The 25980-nt window shown below is 43.6% G+C and overlaps 2 protein-coding genes and 1 pseudogene across 5 annotated transcripts in view; all 3 read right to left on the reverse strand.

Annotated features, from left to right (window-relative positions):
* Positions 1 to 398: 398 nt before the first annotated feature.
* Positions 399 to 3641, reverse strand: LOC103127736 (saoe class I histocompatibility antigen, A alpha chain-like). 3 transcript variants are annotated; one of them, XM_060189211.1, is made up of 7 exons: positions 3339 to 3492; positions 2779 to 3054; positions 2344 to 2619; positions 1539 to 1814; positions 1318 to 1440; positions 872 to 919; positions 399 to 715 (listed from the first exon to the last, which is right to left on the reverse strand). In XM_060189211.1, exons 1-6 carry the CDS (start codon positions 3400 to 3402, stop codon positions 900 to 902), a joined length of 1035 nt encoding a protein of 344 aa, XP_060045194.1. In that variant the 5' UTR covers positions 3403 to 3492; the 3' UTR covers positions 399 to 715; positions 872 to 899. The 3 variants fall into 3 exon arrangements, with proteins under 3 accessions (XP_060045194.1, XP_060045192.1, XP_060045193.1); XM_060189209.1 differs by lacking the exon at positions 872 to 919 and having other exon boundaries at positions 3339 to 3641; XM_060189210.1 differs by lacking the exon at positions 872 to 919 and having other exon boundaries at positions 1318 to 1428; positions 3339 to 3494.
* Positions 399 to 25980, reverse strand: part of LOC103127729 (saoe class I histocompatibility antigen, A alpha chain-like) — a 150076-nt gene continuing 124494 nt past the window's right edge. For both annotated transcript variants that reach the window (XM_060189203.1, XM_060189204.1), the window contains exon 8: positions 399 to 715. In XM_060189203.1, coding sequence (XP_060045186.1) covers positions 710 to 715 — 6 coding nt within the window. In that variant the 3' untranslated portion in view covers positions 399 to 709. The remainder of the gene's footprint in view (positions 716 to 25980) is intronic.
* On the reverse strand, positions 10520 to 12172 carry LOC103127730 (m7GpppN-mRNA hydrolase-like; annotated as a pseudogene).

Here is a 25980-nt window from a genome sequence, read left to right on the forward strand (position 1 = left end):
CGATGCCCATTGTCATGGAGTCAAGACATAGGCCAGGCAATGAATGGCTGAGTCCTTATGATCACATGTCCTGGTGGCACAAGGTTCTACTGAAGAAACTGGGACAAAGAATGGGATAAAATGACCCACTTCAATGAATGGCCACATCAAAGCCACTTGGCACTGAGCACTGAGCACAGACCCATCCATGCTCAGTTCCTCATAACCTTCTGTCATCCTCATCTGCAACAGATACAACACAACAATTATGTAAATTTTGGAAACTTCTGGTGCTTCCATTTATTTTTTTCTCTCAAATTTTAGGAATATACTTCTGTATTCAGACTTGGGTCCCACAAAACAAAATTAGAAAATAGCCAATTCTTTACAACCCTCCCTGAAATAAAAGAAAGAACAAATGCAAACCTGTATTCTCATTTTTATGTGCCATTCTTAATTGGAAATTAGCAAGCAAACAAGGATAGAACATAGCAGACCCACCTCCCCGGGAGCAGGACAGTGGTCAGGGAAGAGAACACAGGTCAGCTGGGGAAAGGGGTGCTGGAGGGTGGGTAAGGTGGCTCACTCTCCCCACAGCCTCACTCGATGTTAAAGGAATACAGACATTTTGAAAAGCACCTTAACAGAAATAGAATCAGTGGATTTTCATGTCACAAAGCAGGGTTGTGAAGAAGTCTTCCATCAATGCAATCCCATGAAAGGAAGCTGCCTAACACTGTGAAAGAAAATAATAAACTCAACTCTGTTGAGTTACATGAATGGCAACATTCTGAACAGAAAACCACATGTTCAAAACATCCAATCCAAAGAATCTCCACAACCCAATCCTGTCTCCTCTGTTCCAAACCCTTCTCACATCAAGTCTCCTCACCTTTGTGCAGTGGAAGAGATGAATCAGATCACGGGGCACTGTCACTGTCTGTGGGACAACAACAAATGGCAGGTCATCCATGACTGATGACACCACCCTCATTGCAATAATATTCCTGTAATCAACATCCCATTGATCAAGAAAGTGATACTGGAGTTGGGGAAAAAATAAAGGAGTAAGAGAGAGAAAGAAAATGCTGGTGGATGAGACCAATCTCCTCCTAGAGGTCTCTCCTCAGCAGGAACATCCCCTGTGACTTCTGACTGCTGGACATCAGGAACCATCACCAGAATTGCCAATGTGACAAGTATCCCTTTCATTTTCACAAATGCTTCACAACAAGGAGTGTCAGCAAATTAGACAGACAACATACAACAGCACCCCCATTAGTGAAGCACAGCAAACTGGGACACTAGAAAGCTCAGAACCATTCAGCCCTTTCCTACCTGACTGCTGCTTGCTCCACACCACAGCACCAACCACAGCTCCAGGGACACAGAGAAGCACAAAAACAACCACAATGCCAATTTTGAGGGCAAAGGGCTGAGAGGTTGGCTCTGTGAAGGAAACTGAAAGGCCCAACCTTCAGACTTGTTTTCAATTTTCTGAGGGTGTCCAGAGGACTCTGTATTCTCTCAGAAGTTCAGCCCCTCACAACCCCCCTTACCCCATGTCAGGGTGTGGGGATCAGGCAGCCCCTCATGCTGCACCCGGCAGGTGTATCTCTGCTCCTGTCCAGAAAGCACCCGCACAGCTGCCCACTTCTGGAAGCTTCCATCTCCTCCAGGCCTGGTTTCCACAAACTCCATCTCCTGGGTCATGACCTCCCCATCTCGCAGCCAGGTCAGGCTGATCTCCGCAGGGTAGAAGCCCAGGGCCCAGCACCTCAGGGTAACTTCACCCTCAGCGTTGGGGTGGCGAGTTACGCGTGTCTCTGGGGGATCTGAGTGGGAAGACGCATAAAATTCACACTCGGGTCACCCACGCAGGCCACCATGACGACCCTCTGAATAGACGATTCATTTTGAAAACAAAGCTTCAAACTCAGACTCCGGAGTGGACATCAGGGACAACCTCCTATTCCCTGCAAAGCAGTGGAAGGCGCCTAAGTCCAGAGACAGCGGATCTCTAAGGCGCGCAGGGACCCAGGCGCCCTGACCCTGGAGGAGGGTGGGACTCAGAGAAGCTGCAGCCAGGCCTCCACCATCTCTCAGAGGAGAGCACAGTCTGAAGACAGTCCTGGCTTTCTAGGTGGCCTGGAGCAGGGACCTGTGAGGAGTGTCAGGGAGGCTCTGCCCTCCTCCTGCAGGGCGGTTGCCCACTGATCCACGAGGTCGCTGTGACAGAACACGGCAGCCCGGAGGCTCCTGGCTCTTCAGGTCTTGGCAGCTGTGGACACGGACTCCGTGGTCTGCGCCCTTGGAGGAGCCCAGCCTGCCCGAGGGGAGTCCAGGGGACTCCAAGCCTCTCACCTGCACGCAGCAGCGTCTCCTTCCCCATCTGCAGGTACTTGTGCAGCCACCGCACACAGATGCTCTCCAGGTAGGCTCTGCTGAGCTCAGCATCACTTGAAGCCTCTGACTTGCGCTTGGAGATCTGAGCCGCCGTGTCCGCCGCGGTCCAGGAGCGCAGGTCGTCGTTCAGGGCGAGGTAGTCGGCGCCATCGTAGCTGAACTGACTGTAGCCGCGGAGGAGGCGGCCCGCAGGCCCCACGTCGCAGCCGTACATGCTCTGGAGGGTGTGAGCCCCTGCCCCGCCCGCAGAGATCAATCCTGAACGGAAAGCACAACAGGCTCCCGCCCCGCGGGATCCCCAGGGTGGTGGTGGTTGGGGGTCCCCGCCCGCGGTGACCTCTGACCCGAGACCCCGACCCGGGGGAGGGGACCTGGACCCCGGCCGTAGCTCACCGCCCTCGCTCTGGTTGTAGTAGCTGCGCAAGGTGTTCAGGTTCACTCGGAAAGTCTGTGCGTGGCCCTTGGCGGCCTGCGTCTCCCGCTCCCAGTACCCCGGGTCCTCCCGCCCCACCGCCTCCATCCAGGGCGCCCGCGGCTCCACCCGCGGCTCCTCCGCGTAGCTGTCGAACCGCACGAACTGCGTGTCGTCCACGTAGCCGACGATGAGGAAGCGGGGCTCCTTGCCCGGCCGGGACACAGAGGTGTAGAAATACCTCATGGCATGGGGGCCTGGGGGAGGGAGGGGCTGAGACCCGGCTCCACCCTCCCCTGCTCAGGCCCCCGGTACAAGGGCGCTGGGGACCAAGGGAAGTGACGAGGGACATGGGCTTAGGAGGGGGTCGGGCGAGTGAAAGCTGCGGCGCACCAGAAAGGGCGCAAGTGCTGGTCTGCAGAGGGAAGTCGGGGACAGACCCGACGGGCAGGGGGGCTTTACAAGCGGCAGAGGCCGAGCCCCCTTCCCGGTCCCAGCACTCCTCCCCAAAGAGCCCGTTTCCTCCCCACCCCGCACTCACCCGCCCATGTCTGGGTCAGGGACAGCACCCCCGACAGCAGAAGGAGGATGGTGCGGGCCCCCATGACCCTGTACTTCAGTCAAGGGTTGTTGACTTAGACGGGTCCAAAGAAATAAATCTTCATGATAAGACCTGCAGGGCACTGATTGGCTGCTCTCGACCCCGGCCTGCAATGAGAGTGCGCGCTGGCTGAAGTGTCATCAGTTTCCAGGCAGAATGACCCGACACAAGTTGCCTGAAAGAGAAGTGAAACTCCAGGGAGCTGGAGACTCCCCAGCGCTGAGCAACTCAGACCCTACACTGTCCAAAGTATAGGGACTCTGCAAGCCACTCCTGGTGACCTGGGACTTGACACTGACTTCCTCTCCTCTCCTCTCCTCTCCTCTCCTCTCCTCTCCTCTCCTCTCCTCTCCTCTCCTCTCCTCTCCTCTCCTCTCCTCTCCTCTCCTCTCCTCTCCTCTCCTCTCCTCTCCTCTCCTCTCCTCTCCTCTCCTCTCCTCTCCTCTCCTCTCCTCTCCTCCCCTCCCCTCCCCTCCCCTCCCCTCCCCTCCCCTCCCCTCCCCTCCCCTCCCCTCCCCTCCCCTCCCCTCCCCTCCCCTCCCCTCCCCCCCCCCCTCCCCACCCCACCCCACCCTACCCTACCCTACCCTACCCTACCCTACCCTACCCTCTTCCATCAAGAATTTTGTCACACTGGTTTCCTGTGTCCAGGTCCAGGGACAGAGTCAAAGATTCTCAGATGTTTTAGTCTCAAAGGCAGCTGTTGACTTTTATAGATTAGCGAGCACTCAACATACAATTTTATACACGTTGATTATATATCAAGATTTATCGCACCAGAAATAAAAATATTTTTATATTTTTATCATTTCACACCGAGTATTAAAACCCACTTCATGTTGCTTTTAGGAAAAGGGACTTTTGGGAAATTAGTGAAAAATGCATGCAACATTGGCAACTGTCAATCTTGTCTGTCTCATTAACAGACTTTTATATATTCCTTTGCACTTTACCTGTTGTTTTGGTTAAAGTATATAAAAAACATAAAGCTTCACACAGATAATTACCAAATTACACACACTCACACGCACACGCACACACACACACACTGTGGTGCTGGGAACTGACTTTCACAGGAGAGAGGCCACAATACCATGCATGAGAACCAAAGTTCAAGTCCCTGATCCCCACCAGTGGTGGTGGCAGTGGTCCAGTGTTGTAGGTGACTCTACTTTTTTGTCTCCTCTCTCTTCCTCTCCTTCCTTCTCTGTCTTTATCTCTCACCGTCTTGCAATGAACAGAATGACTTAAAAAAAAAAAAAGACAAGGTAAAAGAAGGGACTGGGATGTGGGGCATGTCTTAGACTGTGGATGTTACAATACACAAGTAACCAGGTTTAAGCCTCCAACCTTCACCTGCAGGGGGAAAGCTTCATGAGCTGTAAAGCAGTACTGTAGGTCTCTCTCTCTCTCTCTCTCTCTCTCTCCACATGTCTTCCCCTCCTCTCAATTTCTCTCTGTCTCTATCCAAATTAAGTGAATATAAAAAGAAAAAAGATGTCCACTCAAATTGGTGGCAGAGTCCTGTAGACACTGAACTCTAATAAAAATCTGGTGACTATAAGTTAATAAATAAACAAATCACATTTGTTTTAATCTTAACATGGATTCTAATAGAAATGTTAGTTAAAATTAGGGACAGATGTCAGCCCATCAGAGCCTCAACTTGCTTACTCAAGTCTGCAGAGGTGGCAAATTCAGTCCCCAGCACCATCACAAGCCAGAGCTGAGCAGTGCACTGCTTCTCTCACCCTTCCCCTCCCAAGTCTCAACCTCTTTATGATAATAACTTGGACATTAAAAAGTGTGATCGCAGAAATGAATAATTTAAGAGATTAACTAGAATACTAATTTTTTTCTACTACTAAAAAATTATATAAATGGAAAAGAAGTGAAAAGCAGGAGAGAATAACTGTAAGAATATCATTCTGCTGGCCTCTTCCATAAGGACCTTGCCCTTAGCATAAAGTGATATTAGGAACAGACCTACCATCTGAAAAGAGGCTGGGTCATCCAGCCCTGCCACTCAAGAAAGACTGGTCCTGAAATGAGTGCAGCCTGGAAAGTTCCCAGCTGTGGCAGTGAACTGAGAGCTCAGACCAACAGGGACGCTAAGGTCACACAGGCTCCTGTGCTAACTATAAATATATATGGGCCCTGGGTCAGGTGTAGGTGGTAAATAGTTAATTTTATTCATATATATTTTTCAAAATTGGGAGCTACTCTCTGCCCTAATCCAGCTTTCTAACCTTTTTTCTCTACTTTAACACCATCTTCTCAGACAACTCCATGTTAACTATCAAACTCAAGCAGAAACTACCATAGTCGTGGGCCTCTAGGAGTATGTCTAAAATGGATTTCCAAGCTCCTTTTCACCCCAAGATACCTATTCTCATCTGCTCTGTTTCTACTTTTTGTTTCCTGTTCATTGCTCATTTTTTGATGTTTTATGTCTTGCCACCTTCAGCCACTCAGTTGCAGGCTCTATCATGATTCCATTCTGATTTCCCTGGGCAGATGACTCCACCAATATGTTCTGGAACCTCACCTCTCCAGAGCCCTACCTCACTAGGGAAAAATAGAAACAGGCTGGGAATGGGGGGGGGGGGAGAGAGTACAGGTCCTAGAAAATGATGACAGAGGACCTAGTGGGGGGTGTATTGTTATGTGGAAAACTGAGAAATGTTATATGTACAAACTATTGTATTTACTGTCGAATATAAAACATTAGTCTCCCAATAAAGGAAAAAAAGAAAGAAAGAAACAGGCTGGGGGTATGGATCAACCTGCCAATGCAACAGAGAAGCATTTACAGAAACCGGAACTCCTAGTTGCTGCACCCCCAAAAGAATTTTTATCCATATCCCCAATGGGGGAGAACAGATAGAGGGAAGATGACCAGAGGGCTCTGAACTCCAACTCCATCAGAACCCGGAGAGAGAAGAGGAAGAAGGAAGGGATACTTAGAGGTAGTAACAGGTATATACGTGTGTGACCTAGGAAGGAAGAGAAGATGAGACCATGGCGGGGTGGGGGAGGCAAATATATACAAATATAAGAGACAGATGTTGAAATAATAGTTAATCCATGTCCACAAGCTTAAGAGAACTGCTATAGCTTACAGTGGAGGAATTGGACATTCAAAACTCTGGTGGTGGAAACAGCATGGGTAGTACCCCTATTATCTTGTGGTTTTGTATATCAGTAGTAAATCATTAAAAAAAAAAAAAGATTAACAGTGGGTTCAGGTAGTGCTGTACCAGGTAGAGTGCACATGTTACAGTGTTCAAGGACCTTTGCTCCACTCCTGGAGTAGGACAGTTTCACAAGTGGTGAAGCACTGCTACAGGTGTTTCTATCTCCTTCTCTATATCTTTCAAATATATAAGTAAATAAATTCACGAACAACATTTTTAAAAAAGAAAAATGGAAGAAGAAAAAAGATGATCAGTCTACCTATTAAGGGACTCCAACAAGTTAACAAAGAACAGAGAAAGCCATGAGGTAATGAGTTACAAAGTACAGGGCATCAAAACTCTGCAAAGGTTATGAGGGTCTACATGCTTTTCCAATAATAACCACTGCAGGGCACCAAACACCAGAACCATAGTGTCCAGCACAATTCACAACAAACTCTTGTCCTGGGCAACATCTCAATTTACTGACAGCAGACTCCCAGATTGTGGGAAAGGTCATCACATTGGCAAAGCAATGTATTCAAACAATAAAACATCTAACATATCCAAGTTTCACACAATCTTTGTTTTGAGAAGCTACAGTTTTTCTTTAGTCACAGTTGGGATTACTTTAGTTAAGGGAAAATCCCATTTAATCAGAGAAGCACATTTCTAGACAGCCCTTAGTTCCTATGTTTAGACCCCAAATGTGAGGAAATGTCAGCACATCCACTTCAAAGTTTACTTTATGTGCTCATTCCACCTGATAGGGCCTGCTCCCCAGATCAGAGGGAAAATAGACTAGCCATCTGATCCCTTCATTAAAGGGTGTCCAGGAGCCCAGAACAGGGCCTGTGCTCACTGGAGACTCTCCCTGGAGAAGGATGGGATCAAGGTCAGGAGGAGTTTTTGAGATCACCCATTTATTTAGCTCTGAGAGAGAGAGAGAAACTGAGCGAAAATCAACTCAGGACAAATTGACCAGATTTCCCAGATATCAGCCTCTTAGAAGCTGTCTCAAGAAATCAACCACTGGTGTTCACAGTCACTTTTGTGCCTCACAAGAGAGTTTATCAACAGAATACAATGAAAATAGTGTCTATTATCTACAGAGAAACATCTTAGTAGAGTTCTGGAGTTATAAAGGAATTCCCAGGATTCCTTTATAAAACATCTTCTACCTCGAACAGTTTCTAGTGTCAGGAAGTTAGCACTTCCATTACAACTGTTTAGTTTCAGATAGATTTCACTTAAGTATTCAAAATGTATGCAAATAAATAATGGCAGAAATACTTTTAAAAATTCTGCTTCTGACTATCATCAATGCAGCAATTTTGCTCTACTGACTAATCGTCTAACTGCACTATTCAAACAAAATTTGAGTACCAACTACAGCGTTATTGGACTCCATGGTGGCTTCCTCAGTGACTGATGGATGGAAAACATCACAGCAAACTGTGGCTTCTTACGGTTGAGCTGCCTCCTCTGAAACCTGGGCTCCTCTACAGAAAGGACATGATGAAACAAATGTTACATTTAGTGGACTCATGATGTCTACAAATTATCTAGGCTGACTGTGTTTTAATTTTTCTGTTTCTAACTGAAAAAGAAAATTTTATATTAAAAAAGTTGGTTGGGGGGAATGAATTCTTTTTTAAAAAAAAATATTTATTTATTTACTTCCTTTTGTTGCTCTTGTTGTTTTACTGTTGTAGTTATTATTGTTGTTGTCGTTGTTGGATAGGACAGAGAGAAATCGAGAGAGGGAGAGAAGACAGAGAAGGGGAAGAGAAAGACAGACACCAGCAGACCTGCTTCACCTGCTTGTGAGGCGACTCCCCTGCAGGTGGGGAGCCGGGGGCTTGAACCAGGATCCTTACACCAGTCCTTTTGCTTTGTGCCGCATGCGCTTAACCTGCTGCACTACCGCCTGATTCCCTGGGGGGAATGAATTCTTGTAGCAACTGCTTAAAGTATATATACACTTTTTTACTGCATATTCAGATTACTCCTTTATTACTTGATTTGTTAAGTAATGCTAAAATTTCTCTAAGAAGAAATTTAATTCTATTCTTACTTAGCATGGCCTTTTTCAAGGTAACCTGAATACTGAAAAACTAATACCCAAGTAAGTACAGCAGATGTACATAAAACGGGTACATCCAACTTACACATTTTCTGCATAGTTAAGTCACATTACACACTTTCACTTACATCTCAAATGCGTTTAAATCTCAGACTATCAAGAGAGCTAAAAGCTTGAAGTTACCAAATTCTATCCCATCAACATCCTTATTGTGTTCCACAGTGCATTAAATGAAGCAACATAACAGTAACAACATTTAACCATAATTAATCTATTATAGAAAAATAATCTGTTGGTTCTTGGAAAGGCCCAATGCCATCAGAGGATATACTTTTGGTAACTAATCTCCTTTGCTTTAGTAATAAACTCAAAAGTTCCAACTCTAGGCACCAAAAGACTGACTTAAGTACTAAATAAGGGGGGAATAAAAAAGAAGACATCCATAAAATCACTAAAAAAATTAATGATTTCCAGATGAGAGTAAACAAGTGAAAATTAGCTACCTGCCAGGCAAACTGTATTTTCACTTCTTTTATAGCAATAGATATGGAATGCTGGAACCAACTATAAATATGGCTCAAGGAGACCCAAGCAAGGCAGCTGTGTTTTTGGAAAGAACAGTAAGAGCTTCCAAAATTGATAATACAATGCATTTTGTAAAAAGTCACAGAAGGATTCACAAATTTGTCACATTGAAAGATGCAGAATTGTGATTAACTTAACTCTAAATGCACTTGTCACTGTGAATTCTCCTTTTTAGTACCGAGAGTGATACTTTCATTAATAAATAGACTACCTCCTTTAAAATTAAGCCATTTGATAGCTATAGTAAAGTAGTAAGTAAATCCCTATAATAGCACTTCTTTTGAAAGTTCCACTGGGTTACACAGAACCCCTATTTATTAGGCTATATATAGAGAATAAAGATTTCTATGATAAAATTTACAAGCAGATATATTTTGTGGATACCACATGTACAATTTTTGTTTCTAAAACTCACATGACAGGTGTACACATATGCACATGCTCACTTACTCCTCCCAAGAGAAGTATCTTCAATGAGTCTGGAAGTGGCCCAAACACTAAATTCCTCTTTAAAGGCCTAGTAATTGTTCTCAATTAGAGCTAAAGTCCTTCTAAAAATGGGCACTCACATCCTTATTTGGATTACAGAACTTAAAAGGGAAAACACATTCCTAGAAGTGAATTATTTATGTTACTTCCATGATACATCCTCCCAGGGTGAAATGCTTTATTTGTACATGGGTAATCTGCATACCATCCTTTCTTCCTCATTCAATCACTCAGGGGTGCCAGCAATCTAATAAAAGTGTCAGTCTCTGTCTCTACTGCAAATTAGAATCTAAAAGAACACTAGTTTCCAGAGGTCAACACTGAGATGTGATGTAAAACCCAGTAATGTTAGTTTTCATACATATTTACACAATTGTAATACAGAATAAGTTTTCACAAGAATGAAATTATTATACAATACTAGCATGCTGGTGGCAGGGTAAGACACAACTGAAGTAGTTGCTGGGTTCCGGCCTCCACGCTCTCTGCTCCCCTCTCACCAGCAAAATGTGCAAAATGCCACTGAAGCAGATGACCAGCAATCTTGACTTCTGTGACATTTCAGCAATGAGTTCATTTAATAATTTTGTACAGTTTAAATCATTATTGCAATCATACTCTAGTGGGCAGATGGAACACTACCATTAGCTTGGTTATTTGATGACTCAAACACTGTCTTTTTGACAGAATACAAAATAAAACAATCATACACGGAGGAAAAATGCCCTCAAAATTAAAATTCATTAGCCAAACACTGAAAAGGTTTACTTGTATAAAAGGTTAAAAATGCAGTGCAAACTCATGTTTCATTCTGCTTTCTCTTGTACAGAGAATTTGCCCAGAAATATCATTGCCTCCCTGCGTTTTTTTAAAAACACCTGAGAAAGGTAAGGCTCAAAGAGACACCCACTCAAATGCAACAGGTCTCTATTCTTGAGACTTTCACAACATAACTGCTGCTATCAAAGGTTCAAATTTTTCATTATAGCATTATGATCAAACTTGACACTCAAAAAGGCTCTGGATTAAAAGGGAAACTTACAATGTCCATTACATGCCACAGATGACTGTCCCTCGGCATGTTCAAGCGACTGGTCTTCACTGGAGCAAGATAAGTCGTATACAGCATCTGTTTCAAAATTATCCTGAAGTTTTTGTGGATGAATTTTTTTTCACATTTCATCAAGGAATTCTGCTGCTTGGCTGGCTGGCTGTGGACCCCATTTGTTCTTTTCTTTTTATTTAGGTGAGTCCTGGTACTGTTTTCTGCCGTTTCCCTTCATACTCTGATTCCTTGCTTTAAAAAGGTCAGACATCTCCTAATGATTATTATATGGCTTTTGCTAAAGTGCCTTCTTGTGCTTTACCCACTGGTCACCAGGAGAACCTTCAGGAAATAATTGCTGACATTGGTGAAATTTGGTTCGACTCAATTTTTCCACATGTAGGCTTAGCTGGAGTGCTACCAGTTGAAGAAAATCCATTGTCACTGTCTGAAGAATCTTCAAATCTCTGAGAAAGCCAGTCCCTTAAAGGTCTGATAAAGGGAATGTCCATAAAAAATTTGTTAGGTGCCAAACTAAGTTTAGACTTTGGGGTCATATCATTTCTATAGCAGGGCAATTTCACAATGGAGAACCACTCAATATTCCAAATTTCTCTTCTGGTTTTTGGGTTAAATTTTGTGTCTTTTGGAATTCCTTGAATGATGTACAAATGAGCAAGCTGGTCATTGACTCGAAATTCAATGTAATCATCCTTACAAATATAATCTTTGATATCAAATCCAGTTTCTTCAAAGACCTCTCTAGCAGCACAGTCATGAGAAGCTTCTTTATTAACTTTTCCTTTTGGAAATCCTCAGCCTGTTTTTGCTAAGTATCCCTGAACTAGTAGTACATTCTCAAGTGTCTAATCAAGAATAATGGCACCATATGTTGGTACTCCCATTCTATATTCCTTCCACTCATCTAAAGCATTTTCCACATCTTCACCTTGAGGCAGCAAAAATGGGCAATGACTGAAAACAGCTTTAGCAAAGTCTCTTATCCCACACTGAGGTAATCCTGGTGTGTTCTGCATGTAGAAATCCAAGTAAAACCAATGGGTAAGTTCAATCTGAAATCACACGTGGATAGCATTGTCTCTTTCCTCACTGGGAATATGCAAAATGAATTGGCTGCAGAGATCATCCAGGACGCTGCCAGGAATTTCTACTCCTTTGGTCTCCATGACGAGGCCCCACAGCAGGAGCAGAGCATCCCAGCTCCAAGCGGCCTGCCTGGGACCGAGGCTACAGCAAGGAGACTCAGGAGCCGGAGAGAAAGAGCAGGTTAGTGCAGAAAACGAGCCAGGATGAGGTAGCCCAGATCACTTCTGTCCCGCTCCCTCAGCCCCGAGCCTCCCTGTATATACACTTTAAGTGGATTCTTCTCAAAGAAAAAAAGGAAATCATTATCAAGGAATAATCTAAATTAATCCAATAAAGGAAAAGTATTGAGGTCTGCTAAGTGTTCAGCATGTGCCATTATTAATATAATACAAATACTGCATAGTGAGCTAACCACACTTATAATGGCTGGGGTGTGAAAGAAGGGCTGAAGCATGAATGATGAACCACAAAGGGAAGTATTATGTTCATGGTGTGTAGACACATAGCTGAAACACTTAGAGCATCACCTTAATGTCATCCAGGCCTCTAAGATTCAAGAAATGGGATACATGAAAAATTAGGGACAACCATCTTTAGGGTAAGACTTGTAGTTGCACTGGACTTTTCAAGCTGTGCACTTACCCATTTGGCAAAAATCAGAAGACATCCTGGTAGGTCAGAACTGGTTTGTGGGATTTTTCTCAAAGTAGTATCATAGGAATGATACAATGGTGGATAAGAGCAACCTTGGGCTTGGGGAGGAGGAAAGGAACTGAGGAGACAGAGGAATTGAGAAATGGCTCTCTTAGATGTGATGAGTGAACTAATTAAGGAGATGACATCTGGAGAGTGAAGGGCCGGGGCACTAAACTCTACTCATTATGAGAGAGACAGGGAGAGGGACAAGAGATGGAGAGGGAGAGAGAGACATGGAAAGAGCAAGCTACATTCAGGCAGCAGGAGGAAGACAGTAGAGCAGAAGAAAATATAACAAAATTTCTTCAAGTATAAGAATTTCATTATTTTTACTTTGTCATTTTCCACTTTTAACACTATGACTTTTCCCAATTCCAATATTTCATTATCATTTTATTGAGGAAATGTTGATTTGTAGTATTTTTGTTGTCAGAAGAGTACATTCCTGGGAGTCCGGCGGTAGAGCAGAAGGTTAAGCTCATGTGGCACAAAGCACAGGACCTGCATAAGGATCCCAGTTCAAGCCCCTGGCTCCCCACCTGCAGGGGAGTTGCTTCACAAGCAGTGAAGCAGGTCTATAGGTGTCTATCTTTCTCTCCCCCATCTTCCCCTCCTTTCTCAATTTCTCTCTGTCCTATATAACAACAAAAACATCAATAACAATAATAACTACAACAACAATAAAAAACAAGGGCAACAAAAGGGAAAATAAATAAATATTTTTAAAAAGTTAAAGAAGAGTACAATCCTACTTTTCATCAAAACAGATAATCAAGGATGCTGGTGATAGCGCACATGGTGCAAACTGCTGGGCTAGCATGAGGGTGTCTCTTCCCAGGCACATGCTCTCTAGGTTGGAGAGAACTCGACCAGAGCCAACATGGGCTGCTTACTCAGCGACGTGGGAGAGGAACCAGGAACTTGTGGCTGAGCAAGAACGCAATGCAATGCCTTTTTGATCAGAGAAAAATGCCTTTATATCTTCTAAAACGGAAGTGGCAGGTCAGAAAAGGAAATGGCTAGGAGAGGGGGTATAGAGGAAAAATGAGTGCAAATGTAGCAAGCTTCCATCTAACCAGTGGGGATTAAACCAATGCCCTGCTGGTAAGGCGGGTCTCAGGCAAAACAATGATTATGTAAATAGACCACTGCCGGGATAGCCTGAGGGTACTTCTTCCCGAGCTAGTGCTCTCTGGCTTGGAGAGAACTCAACTGGAGCCGATCTAGGCTGCTGCGTGGGAGAGGGATCAGGAACTCGTGCCGCACTAACTTCCACAGGAGATACACTCTGGAACTCTCAGAGCCAGAAAGCAATTTCCAAGTGTCTTTAATCAGAAGAGCAGCTGTTTTTATACTCTCCAAGTAGGGTGGAAACAGGATGTGATATAGAGAGGGTGGAGAGAAAAGTGACTGGTGAAAATCAGAGTGTGACAAGGAGGGGGCGGAACAGGCGAGAATCCTATCACTGAACCACCAATGCCCTGGAGGGAGTGCTTTATGTAAATGTAAAAGTGATTTATGTAAATAGACCAAAGCTTTGGATCAGTAAATCCCTATATAGGCATATGGTTAAGCAGAAGCCAGGGGGAGGTGGCATACTACCCAACAGACCACAGCATCAAGCAATGCAGCATGGAGCAGGGGGGAGCTGGCATAATACCCAACATCTCCCCCTTTCTTTTTATCTAATGGCCATAATATCAGGAATGCGGGGCACTTTGTGAGGCAGGGAGTCTGATCAGAGGAGGCACACCTTTGGGGTACTACTGTCCCTCTTTGCTCAACCTCTAGGTAGAGAGAGAGAGACTAATAGGATTGGATGCACCCCTCAGGTTCAAGCCCTGCCAAGCTTAACCACATCCTCACAATTTCCTGACATCTCCCTCTTTCTAAATGACCATATTTAAATGGGTGAATGTCTGTAAAAGACTTCATTTCTGTCAGGGGAATAGCAGTGTAGGGGTGAACAGAAACCTGTTGGGCAGAAACCTAAATGATATTGTGAAGGCGTTTTTTAAAAAGAACTGGAACAAGACAGGAAGGGACAAGTAGGAGAGCAGCAAGAACCAGTGTGATACCAAGGGGAGGCTTGGTTGGTGAAGGGGAGTTTCCTGCCTCATAGGGCAGGGCCTATCAGGCAAAAGGGTGTTTCCTACCTCTGGAGGCATCTCCTGCCCTTGGAGTAACGAGGAAGGGTTTCCTGCCTCTGAGGGCATGGCCTGGAGGTGGAGGTGTGGCCTTTAGAGACCCAAGACAGCAGCCTGTAATGTCCATGGACTGCTGTAATCAGTCTTTTGAGAAACCCAGCTGTGTAAAGGGAAGCTGCTGTAAAGTGGTGTAAAGTGTCCAAGAAGTGTACCAGCAAGACCAATAGAAGTGTCAGTCCAATACCAATGACCAGGGGAAGAAATGCCAAGGGATAAAATGCTGCACATTTATCTCGATGGGGGAGGTCAACCACCGGAATTCTGCTTTTCTGTAGAAAGTGAGCTGGAACCACCAAAAGATGACAGGCGAAGCAGAAGCAAGAAGGGCAGACAGAAATGGGAGAGAGAAAGGCAGTAGGAAAGTTCTGTCTTTGGAGTCTGTGAATCAGGTTCATTAGATCATGTCAGGTCACATCATTGGTTTCAGGGGGTGTGTTGTACTCATATCACCTTGTGGGTGATGTCAGAGGACAGGGGTCCAAATGGATTTCTGGGGATTCCATATGAGCAGATGCTTCTTCATGTGAAGGCTTTGACATAGTTGTAGTCAATTACTTGTGAAGAAAAAAAACTTTTAACAAGTTAGACGTTTACTATAATTGATAACTCGATGATTATAATTGGTTTAAGTATCTTTATAATTTTGTTAAAAGGTCATCTTATGTGACATCGTGTAGCAGTCTCTGATTTGGGGACAGTGCCAGGTGGGGAGTTTGATTGGGGTGGTACACCTGTCAAATGGTAACGCAGGTGTCCTAAAGCAAGCTCAGGGAGGACAGAAACCTTCCGTGGAGTGGAAGGGTAAAAGCTTGCTTGATCTTGATTTTCAGTATGAATACAGACCATGAAAGCAAGGCCTCTGCCACAACTATATACAAGATACTGGGTACTATACAGCAAACCCTAACAAAAGGACTTTTCAAAGTTAGCCCAATTACCAAATAATGTGATGATAACATTAACTATACATTGTCTTTTTGAACCCTAAGACAGCAGGAAACTCACATCTCCACTATTGAGCCTATATTTCCCCCAGTCCTGGAGCCTTAGGATAGGGCCCACTTTCCCACATGCCTGTCCCAATTCATATCAACTGATATTGCATCTGCCGATTGCAACCTAATCAATGCAGTGATTGCCATCTCAACATGCTTTAGCTCAGACTGGGTCCAGAGACTTCATGTGTGGAACGACAACTGTTCAGCTTCATTACTCAGGTGAGACCTTTCCTTTCATAGTATTCTGTAATTCCATCCCAGGTGGTTTGCTTTCTAACAAAGTCCCAAAACCTAGATATAGACCAGGTTCTGTGAGAGAGAGCATATGTTCACACGTATCCATAAACTACTGCAAAATATATACCTGAAAGCAGAAGTACACTAGAGTTTGCAGTGAGTACCCCCCTAACACTTCCTCTCCACTATTCCAACCTTTGGGTCCATGATTGCTCAACAATTTGTTTGGTTTTGTATGTTAACTCTCTTTTCAGCCCCCAGATTCCAGATGCCATCAGGATGCTGGCCAGGCTTCCCTGGACTGAAGACCCCACCAATGTGTCCTGGAGCTCAGCTTCCCCAGAGACCCACCCTAGGGAAAGAGAGAGGCAGACTGGGAGTATGGACTGACCAGTCAATGTCCATGTTCAGCGGGGAAGCAATTACAGAATCCAGACCTTCTGCCTTCTGCAACCCACAACTATCCTGGGTCCATGCTCCCAGAGGGATAGAGAATGGGAAAGCTATCAGGGAGGGGATGGGATATGGAGATTGGGTGGTGGGAATTGTGTGGAGTTGTACCCCTCCTACCCTATGGTTTTGTTAATTTATCCTTTCTTAAATAAAAAAATAAATTAAAAAAAAAAGCAGGGCCTCATGATCCTTCTGACCTTTGGGGTTTTAAGCAGGAGGTGTCAGAAAAGTTACCACAGGGATAACTGGCTTGTGGTGGCCAAACATTCATAGCAACATCACTTTTTGATCCTTCAATGTTGGGCTAGTGTGAGGGTGTTTCTTCCCGGGCATGTGCTCTCTAGGTTGGAAAGAACTCGACCAGAGCCAACATGGGCTGCTGCTTACTCAGCGACACGGGAGAGGAACCAGGAACTCGTGGCTGAGCGAGAACACAATGCAATGCCTTTATTGACCAGAGAAAAATGCCTTTATGTCTTCTGTAATGGAAGTGGCAGGTCAGAAAAGGAAATGGCTAGGAGAGGGGGTGGAGAGAAAAAAAGAGCGCTAATGTAGCAAGCTTCCATCTAACCAGTGGGGATTAAACTAATGCCCTACAGGCAGGGTGGGTCTCAGGCCAAACAATGATTATGTAAATAAACCACAGCATCAAGCAATTCAGCATGGAGCAGGGGGGAGTTGGCATAATGCCCAACAGCTAATCGCAAGGGCCAGCGTAAGGATTTTGAGACCCCAGCTCCTCACCTGAAGGGGTCGCTTCAAAAGATGTGAAGTAGGCCTGTAGGTGTCTATCTTTCTCTCCTCTTCTGTCTTCTTCTCATCTCTTGATTTCTCTCTGTGCTATCCAACAGCAACAACAACAGCTATGATAACAAGTACAACAAGAGCAATAACAAGGGCAACATAATGGGAAAAATGGTCTCCAGGAGCAGTGGATTCAAAGTGCAGGCACTGAGCCCCAATCATAGTCCTGGAGGCAAACAACAAAAAACAAAAACAAAAACCTCCCAAACCCCCCAAATAATCAGTATATTTCACCTTCAACCAAATCATCATCTTATTCTACCATAAGGATGTAGGCCCCCAGCCTTTAGTAATCCTCCCTGCCTTCTTATGAGTCCTAAAGTCTGCTGTGATAAACTATAGTCCATTGAATATTCTCCCAATATTTTCTTTTGTGAGTACTATAGTGGTTATTATTGGTGTGGTGTGGGGGGGGTGTCTCCAAACTCTGGTGATTATTCCTTTATAATCTAATAATCTTGTAAAACTTTACTAAATAAGTATTCAAAAATAGAAAAATACATCCTTTTATTACATATTACACTTCTAGGTTTTTTTTCTGTAGGTATTTCAAAAAACTTGCATACTTTCATTAAAAAAAAAAGAAGTGGTAGGATATATACTACATAGAATACTAGTTTTTAATTCAAAAAGATGACATGGTTCCCTTTGACCCAAATGGATGAGTCTGGAGGTGATTATGCTTAGTGAAGTAAGTAAAAAGGTACTGTTTTCATTATCAGAGAGGAGGGGTGGGGAAGGAAGGACACTTCGAAGTAACAATAGGTGTAGGTGTGACTTAGAAAGGCAGTAAGGTAGAGGTTAAGTAGCATAATGGTTATGCAAAGAAACTCTCATGCTTGAGACTTCAAAGTTCCAGGTTCAATCCCCCAGCCCACTATAAGCTAGGGTTGATGAATGCTCTGGTTAAAAAGGAAAAGAAAAAGAAAAAAGAAAGGAATTGAAGGCAGGAACACAGAAAATAAGGGGGGAACATAAAGATATAGATATGGGGGGCCAGACAGTAACGCATCAGGTTAAGACACAGAGTGTGAAATACAAGGATCCGGGCTAGAGCCCTGGCTCCCCACCTGCAAGATAGTCAATTCATAAGCAGTGAAGTAGGTCTGCAGGTGTCTATCATTCTCTCTCTCTCTTCTGTCTTCCCTTCCTCTTTCAATTTCTCTCTGTCCTATCCAAAAACAACAATAACAGCAACAAAAATTGAAAAAAGATGGCCACCATGAGCACTGGATTCATAGTGCACCATGCCACAGTGATAGCCCTGGAGAAAAAAATTTTATATATATATGGATGATTTTACTCACATATGGAATCTAGAGAATGAAAATACAGTGACTTTCAAAAAAAGTAAACAGAAATAGTAATCAAAATTTTCTAAGGCTTTGTGAGAACTAGTGTACTTATAGTTGGAAAACAGAAGGTCTAGAACTTTGGTAGTGGGTGCAGTATGTAATCTTATTATCCTATAAATGACTAATAATGTCTTTTGTTTTATTGCCACCAAGGTGATCACTAGGGCTCTTTGCTGGTACCACAAATTGCTGCACACAGAAGCCATTATTTCCTTTTTTCCCCTCTTATTTTCTAGGACAGAGAGAATTTGGGTGGGAAGAAGTAGATAGGGAGAAGGAAAAAGAGACAACTGCATCATTGCTTCACCACAAGTGAGGCTTTACCATATGCACCTGGAGATCAGAGCCTTGACCCCTTGTATTTGAGTTAAGCTCTATACCTGATACTGCCCAAAAAAAAAAAAAAAAAAAGAACTTTGCTTCCTATTTCCAGAGGGGTAAAGGGTAGGCGAAGAATACCAAGGGACTCTGAGTTCCAATTCCAGGAGGAGGAGGGGAGTAAAGAATAAGAGTTCCATGACCAACAGAGAATTAAACAATCATTAATCCTTATTGATAATCACCATTGTTAATGCAAATGTATGGGGACACCGTGGGACAGCATGCCTCTAAGAGAAGTAAATGCTTAAAGTAAAAGGCAATCTCTTCTTTCAGTTTTCATAGTTTCTTCCTCATCTCTTCCATAATCTCCTAAAAATGAGGAAAGATTTCTGGATTTTGGCAGAAATCAACCTCTTTCCTTTAAATGTCTTCATTTAGTTTTGTGGGAGATCAGGCCTATCTAAATAGATTGTCTAGCAGCAGTGAAGCCCCAGAAGTGACAAATGATACAAAGCAAAATAATAACACACAAACCTTTACTTACCTCCTGTTAAAAAACTCATATAGAACATAATGTTTAAGATAACACACAACATGCTAAAATCTGATCCTGTAGATGAATCTATACAACACTTTCACAGGTGAAACTCTATACAACACTTTCACACTATTCAACTGTGTGAACAGCTACTTTAGAGCTTTCTTAAAATCACAAAAAAGGGGAGTCAGGCAGCAGCACAGCAGGTTAAGCACAGGTGGCGCAAAGCACAAGGACTGGCATAAGGATCTCAGTTAGAGCCCCTGGCTCCCCACCTGCAGGGGAGTCGCTTCACAGGTGGTGAAGCAGGTCTATAGATGTCTATCTTTCTCCTCCCCCCTCTGTCTTCCCCTTCTCTCTCCATTTCTCTCTGTCCTATCCAACAACAATGGCATCAATAATAACAACAAGGTAGAAACTTCCTTAGCAACTGTTGTGAGGGTTTTAACAGTGGGATTACTGTTACCCTGCAGGCAGGGCAGGTCTCAAGGTAAAAAGAAGATAGATCAAAGGAATGGAATGGGTGGGGATCTTTCAATGATTATGTATATAGGCCATTGTATCAGGAATGTAGCTTGGATCAGGGGGAGTTGGATTAATGTTTTAAGAAATGTGAGGCTCCTCACAATATCCTGACATCTCCCCCTTTATTTTTATCTAATGTCCATAGCATCAGGAATGCAGGGTTCTTTGTGAGGCAGGGAGTCTGATAAGGCAAGGCAAACCTTTGGGGTTACTCCTGTCCCTCCTTGCTCAACTTCTTGGTAGAGAGAGAGACTGACAGGATAAACGAACTCCTCAGGTTGAGCCCTGCCAAGCTCAACCATAATCCTCACAATTTCCCAACATGTCCCTCTTTCTTTTTATCTAATGGTCATATTTAAATGGTGAATGTATGTACAAGACTCCATTTCTGTCAGAGGATTAGCAGTGTATGGGGTAAACAGAAACCTTTTGGGCAGAAACCTGAATGATGTCATGGAGGTGTTTTTAAAAGAACTGAAATAAGACAGCGAGTGATAAGTAAGAGTATCAAGGGCCAGTGTGAGGGTGAAGAGAGGCCTGGTAGGCAGAGAGGGGCTGCCTGATGGATGGAAGGGGGCATTGCTTGATAGGTGGAGGAGCGGGGGCCTCATAGGCCGAGTGGCAAGAGGGTGATCTGGCCTTGCAGAGTCCCAAGACAGCCTGATGCAAAGTCCATGGACTGCTACAGTCATGAAGTCCAGCAGTGTAAAGGAAGTGTCTAAGAGCTTCACCAGCAAGTCCGATAGAAGTGTCAGTCCAATGCCAATGAACAGGGATAGAGACACCTGGTGGGGGAAGACAGACACTGGAATTTTGCTTTTCTGTAGTGAGCTGAAACTGCCAAAAGGTGACAGGTGAAGCAGAAGCAGGAAGGGTAGACAGTGATGGATGAGAGAAGGGCAGTAGGAAAGTTTTGTCCTTGGACTCTGTGAATCAGGTTCTTCAGATTGTGCCAGGTCACATCATGGGTTTCAGGGGGCATTATAGTTGTGCCACCTTGTGGGCGATGTAAGAGGGCAGGGGTCCAGATAGTTTAAGGGATTCCATATGCATTTGGTTGTTCATGTAAAGGCTTTACATAGCTGTAATCATTTACTTGTGAAGAAAAAACTTGTAATAAGTTAGTAGTTTACTGTAATTGATAACTGGATGATTAGAATTGGTTTAAATATCTTTATGACCAAATTTTGTTAAAGTATATTGATTTTTAAGTAATTTTTACTTTAAACTTTAAACAAACTCAGGTTACTTAGAGAGTTAACAGACATTAGTGACAATGTTTCTTAGAACATTTGCAATGCCAGATTGATGCCAGATTTGTTGTGGATTAATTTCCACAAGATCAGTTCATGCTGTGCAGATGTCCTCTCAGGCTAGTGCCAGTTCCCGCGAGAGTTAATACTATATTCTCGAAGTGCCCTTCCCAACCAATCCTCTCTGGGCTTGGCACTCCCGGGTTTTGCCCTATAAAGCCCTTCTTCTCCCACCTCTCTCTTGCCCACTCTCTTGCCCGGTCTCTCTTGCCCGGTTTTCACTTCAGTGGTTAGACGCAGAGAAGGGTGCGGCACAAGGTGGCCATTTTTGCTACCTCCACGTGGCCCAAACCACTGCACTCTCACCCAACTCTGAGGTGCCCACACAAATAAAGAATTGTGTTTCCTCTCCGTTCCAGATCTCCTCTTACTCTCTCTCCTCCACATCGCAGTACGACACCTGGTGCCTGAACAGGGACCGGCACCAACGTGGGACCTAACCATCCCATCCCGCAGATAAGTAAAGCCGTTTGGCTACCTATCCACTATGGGCTGCCTTTCTACTTATGAAGAGGTTTCCCAAAGCCTCTACTCTCTTTATGAGACAGTTTCTCTGTCTCTGGAACATTTTGCGCTGGGCCACACCTTCATTTCTCTTGACTGTGATCATAGCACTTGGGAGATGTGCGGGATCTCCTCCCATGTCTCCCTCAGGAAGCACTGACTCTAACCTGAAAAACAGCCCTAATCTAACCAAGCATGAGGCTGTCGCTCAGAGGCTCCTGTTTCGGCAGACACATCTTCGGCTGCTGCCACAGCTTCTACGGCCCCTCCCCCTGCCACTTTTCCCAGGGGCAGGACATCCTCTGGGACTCATAATACAAAATCTAAAAAACATTAGAGCCCAAAAACAAAACCTCCCTACCATTTCTGTCTTCCCCCCTCACTCTCTCTAAATATCTTAAGCCTGCTTGCTGTCTAACCCCTCTGCTTTCAGTAGTGTTTTTTAAGAGAATGATTTAAATGACAGAATTTTTGTATGACCTATTTTTCCCTGAGTATTCTGAAACTTAATTGACTTTATTTAAAAAAATGCTAGACGCAGCCATGGTTTCTAGAGACATCAAAAAAAAAAAAAAAAAACAGTACAAAAATTGTTTTTCTCTTCTTTTGATATTTTTTAAGTCTTAGAATAAATATAAAACATTTTAGTCTTAAACTGTGTGAGTAAAAATGGTTCAACTAGGACAGTACAGATCTAAATTTGTGTTTAAAATGACATGTCTTCATAACAGAAGTTTTTCTCCTCTTGTGTATTAAAGACCATGTTTATGTGTGTGTTTAAAGTTTGGTAAACATTAACTTTAAGTTTAAAAATGTAACTTTAAGGCTACATTCTTACCAGGCAAAGGTAAATGAAAGAGTTTTCAACATAATGCTCATAAAGGTAAAATTAATTTGCATTTAAAGTCTGAGGTAAAATTTAGTTAAAAATCAATATATTTTAACTAAAATTGTTCTGAAAATCCCGCACACACCTAGGGTGTGTCTCCATCTTAAATGGGTGTAACAAAAAAAAGAAAAGATGTTATTGATATGTAAAGCTCTCAAATACCTTCTCAATTAAAGGTAGAATCAGCCCAGTCAAATCATAGATCACACAATAGTTATGCTAATGATTCTCATGCCTGAGGCTCTAGCAATGGTTCTTTGCCTTACCACATTTTATTACACTTAAATTGGCTAAACATACTTAAAATGATATGAAAAAGACCTTCCAAAATTATAAAGATACTTAAACAAATTATAATCATTGAGTTATCAATTATAGTAAACCTCTACCTTGTTACAAGTTTTGTTTTTTTTTCACAAGTAAGTGATTACAGCTGTCAAACCTTCACATGAAGAAACATCTGCTCATATGGTAAGGTATTAAACTATAAAAAGTTCCTCCATATACAACTTATGTAAATTAATGACATTCACATATTTTTCTACACTTAACTGGTGTATCTCATTTTGCCACTATAGGCCTGCCTTTGTCAGCCAACAACTTAAAGATGTTTCTCTTTATAACATCACCCATGCAACAGACATCCCTTACTACCCCCAGAGACAAATGGTTGTTGAGAAGGCCCGCCAAATGCCTAGGCTCAATTAAGTAAAGAAAGAAATAAAGGGAGATACATCCCCCCAATATTCAGTTGGCTAAGGCACCAAACCTCTTTTTCTATAAAAAATTTTGCATCAGATGCCCTGCTAACCACGGGAAGCAGATTGTTTGTGTTTCTCTCACAGGAATCCTGGCAAAAACCATCTGGACCCCTGCACACTCTGACATCACCACTAGATGGCATGACTACAGTGGCACACTTCCCGAAACCCGTGATATGACCTGACACGAGCTGAAGAACCTGATTCACAGACTCCAAGGACCTGTTTGCCCTCCCTGCTTCTGCTTTGCCTGTCACGTTTTGGCAGTTCCAGCTCACTTTCTACAGAAAAGTGGAATTCTGGTGGCTGACCTTCCCCATCAAGACAGATGTGCAGCGTTTCATCCCCTGGCATTTCTCCTGGTCATCTGCATTAGACTGAGACTTCTATTGGACTTGCTGGTACACCCATTGGACACTTTACACAATTTTACAGCAGCTTCCTTCCCTTCATGCTGCCAGTTTTTCAAAGACTGACCCACACTAGTTCATGGACCTTGCAGCCAGTTGCCTTGGGGACTGTATAGTGCCAAACAGCCCCTTCGCTTGGTAGGCATACCCTCCCGCCTGAAGACCCTGCCCTTTGAGGCAGGAAATGCTCCCTCATTACTAGGCCTTGCCCCCAGAGACAAGAGATGCCCCCAGAGGCAGAATCCCCCATTACTAAGCCCTGCCCCCAGAGGCAGGGGACACCCCCAGAGGCAAGAAATGCCCCTTTGTGCACCAAGACTTCCCTTGGCATCACACTGGCTCTTACTGCTCCCCTACTTGTCCCTTCCTGTTTTGTTATAGCATTCAGGTTTATGCCCAAAAGGTTTCTGCTCACCCCTACACTACTATTCCTCTGTCACAGATGGAGTCTTTTACAGACATTGAACCATCTTAATGCGATGACTAGATAAAAAGATAAACAAGATGTAAAAATATTGTGAGGAGATGGTGGAGCCTGGCAGAGCTTAACCTATGAGATGAGTCCCTCCAGTTAAGTCTCTCTCTCTACAGAGGGGTTGAGCACAGGGGGGACACATAAATCTCACAAGGTTGTCAGCCATGTAAGTCTTCCCTCCCCCACAAAAACATCCTATATCTTCCTACCTGAGCATGGCATTCCTTAAAAAAAGTTTAAGCCTGCTCCACTCTAAATTTCCTATACTGTGGCCATTAGGTAAAAAGAAAGGGAGAGATGCTGTGCAAATGTCCCCTCAGGCTAGTGCCAGTTCCCGCGAGAGTTGGGACATTCTTGGAGCACCTGTTCTGCCATGTTGTCCCCTCAGGCTAGTGCCAGTTCCCACAAGAGTTAATACAATATTCTCGAAGTGCCCTTCCCAACCAATCCTGTCCCAGCTCGTCACTCCCAGTTTTTGTCCTATAAAGTCCTTCTTCTTCTGCCTCTCTCTCTCTTGCCCACTCTCTTGCCTGCTCTCTTGCCCGGTTTTCACCTCAGTGGTTAGACGGAGAAAAGGGTGCTGCATGAGGCGGCCATTTTTGCTACCTCCACGTGGCACAAACCACTGCTTTCTCATCCAACTCTGAGGTGCCCATGCAAATAAAGAGTTGTGTTCTCTGCTCCAGATCTCCTCTCTCTCTCTCTCTCTCCTCTGCATCGCAGCATGACAAGTTCACATGGCATTTTGGAGGGCCCTCCAAAAATGTCCTATAACTCTTTTTAGTTAAATGTATAGAAAATTTTTAATTTTTTAAAATTATTTTAATTTTGGAGATGAAGACTTGTCACATTAAATATTTAGACTTTTACTTTAAATACTCAGTTACTTTAGTCAATTAATTTTACCTTTATAAGAATCGTGTTGAAAACTCCTACATTTAACTTTGCCTGGTAAGAATGTAGCTTCAAAGTTACACTTTTAACCTTAAAGTTAATGTTTACCAAACTTCAAACAGACACATAAACATGTAGTCCATAACACACAAGAGGAGAAAAACTTTTGTTATGAAGACACATGTCAAACACAAATTTAGATCTGTACTGTCTTATTTGAGCCATTTTTATTCACACAGTTTTCAAGACTAAATGTTTCACATTCATACCACGACTTAAAAAAATCAAAAGAGGAACAAACAAAAATTTTTTAGGACTGTTTCTGGACATCTCCAGAAACCTCTGCCATGTCTGGCATTTCCATATAGGGTCAACTAAGTTTCAGAGTACTCTGAGCAAGATGTGTTGTACAAAAAATTCAGTCATTCAAATCACTCTCTTACAAAGCACAACTAGAAGCAAGGGGGCAGACAGAAAGCTTAAGATATTCAGAGAGATCAAGGGGGGAGAGAGAAGCGATAGGAAGGTTTTGTTTTGGGGCTCTGTTCCAAGACAGGAGTGGCCCACAAAGCACTAAGCACTGTGTCTGGGGTTCCTTTTGGACATTGGGCTGAGGGCTGTCCTAATTCTGGTAAAAGTGGAAGGCAGCTACCATTTTTGTGAAACTTAGACCAACAATCTTTCCTCCAATGAAAACCTTTCTGGCATCTAGGA

The sequence above is a fragment of the Erinaceus europaeus genome, chromosome 4 (assembly GCF_950295315.1).
Source record: "Erinaceus europaeus chromosome 4, mEriEur2.1, whole genome shotgun sequence".
In the NCBI taxonomy this organism is placed as follows: domain Eukaryota; kingdom Metazoa; phylum Chordata; class Mammalia; order Eulipotyphla; family Erinaceidae; genus Erinaceus; species Erinaceus europaeus.

What these genes read in the sequence shown, in the direction of transcription:
- LOC103127736 (XM_060189209.1), bottom strand. Translation starts at nt 3,402, where the DNA reads ATGGGGGCCCGCACCATCCTCCTTCTGCTGTCGGGGGTGCTGTCCCTG. An exon ending in CCTGACCCAGACATGGGCGG is followed by an intron (nt 3,055 to 3,338) that starts GTGAGTGCGGGG and finishes TCCCTCCCCCAG; the next exon opens with GCCCCCATGCCATGAGGTAT. An exon ending in CTACAACCAGAGCGAGGGCG is followed by an intron (nt 2,620 to 2,778) that starts GTGAGCTACGGC and finishes CGGGCGGGGCAG; the next exon opens with GGGCTCACACCCTCCAGAGC.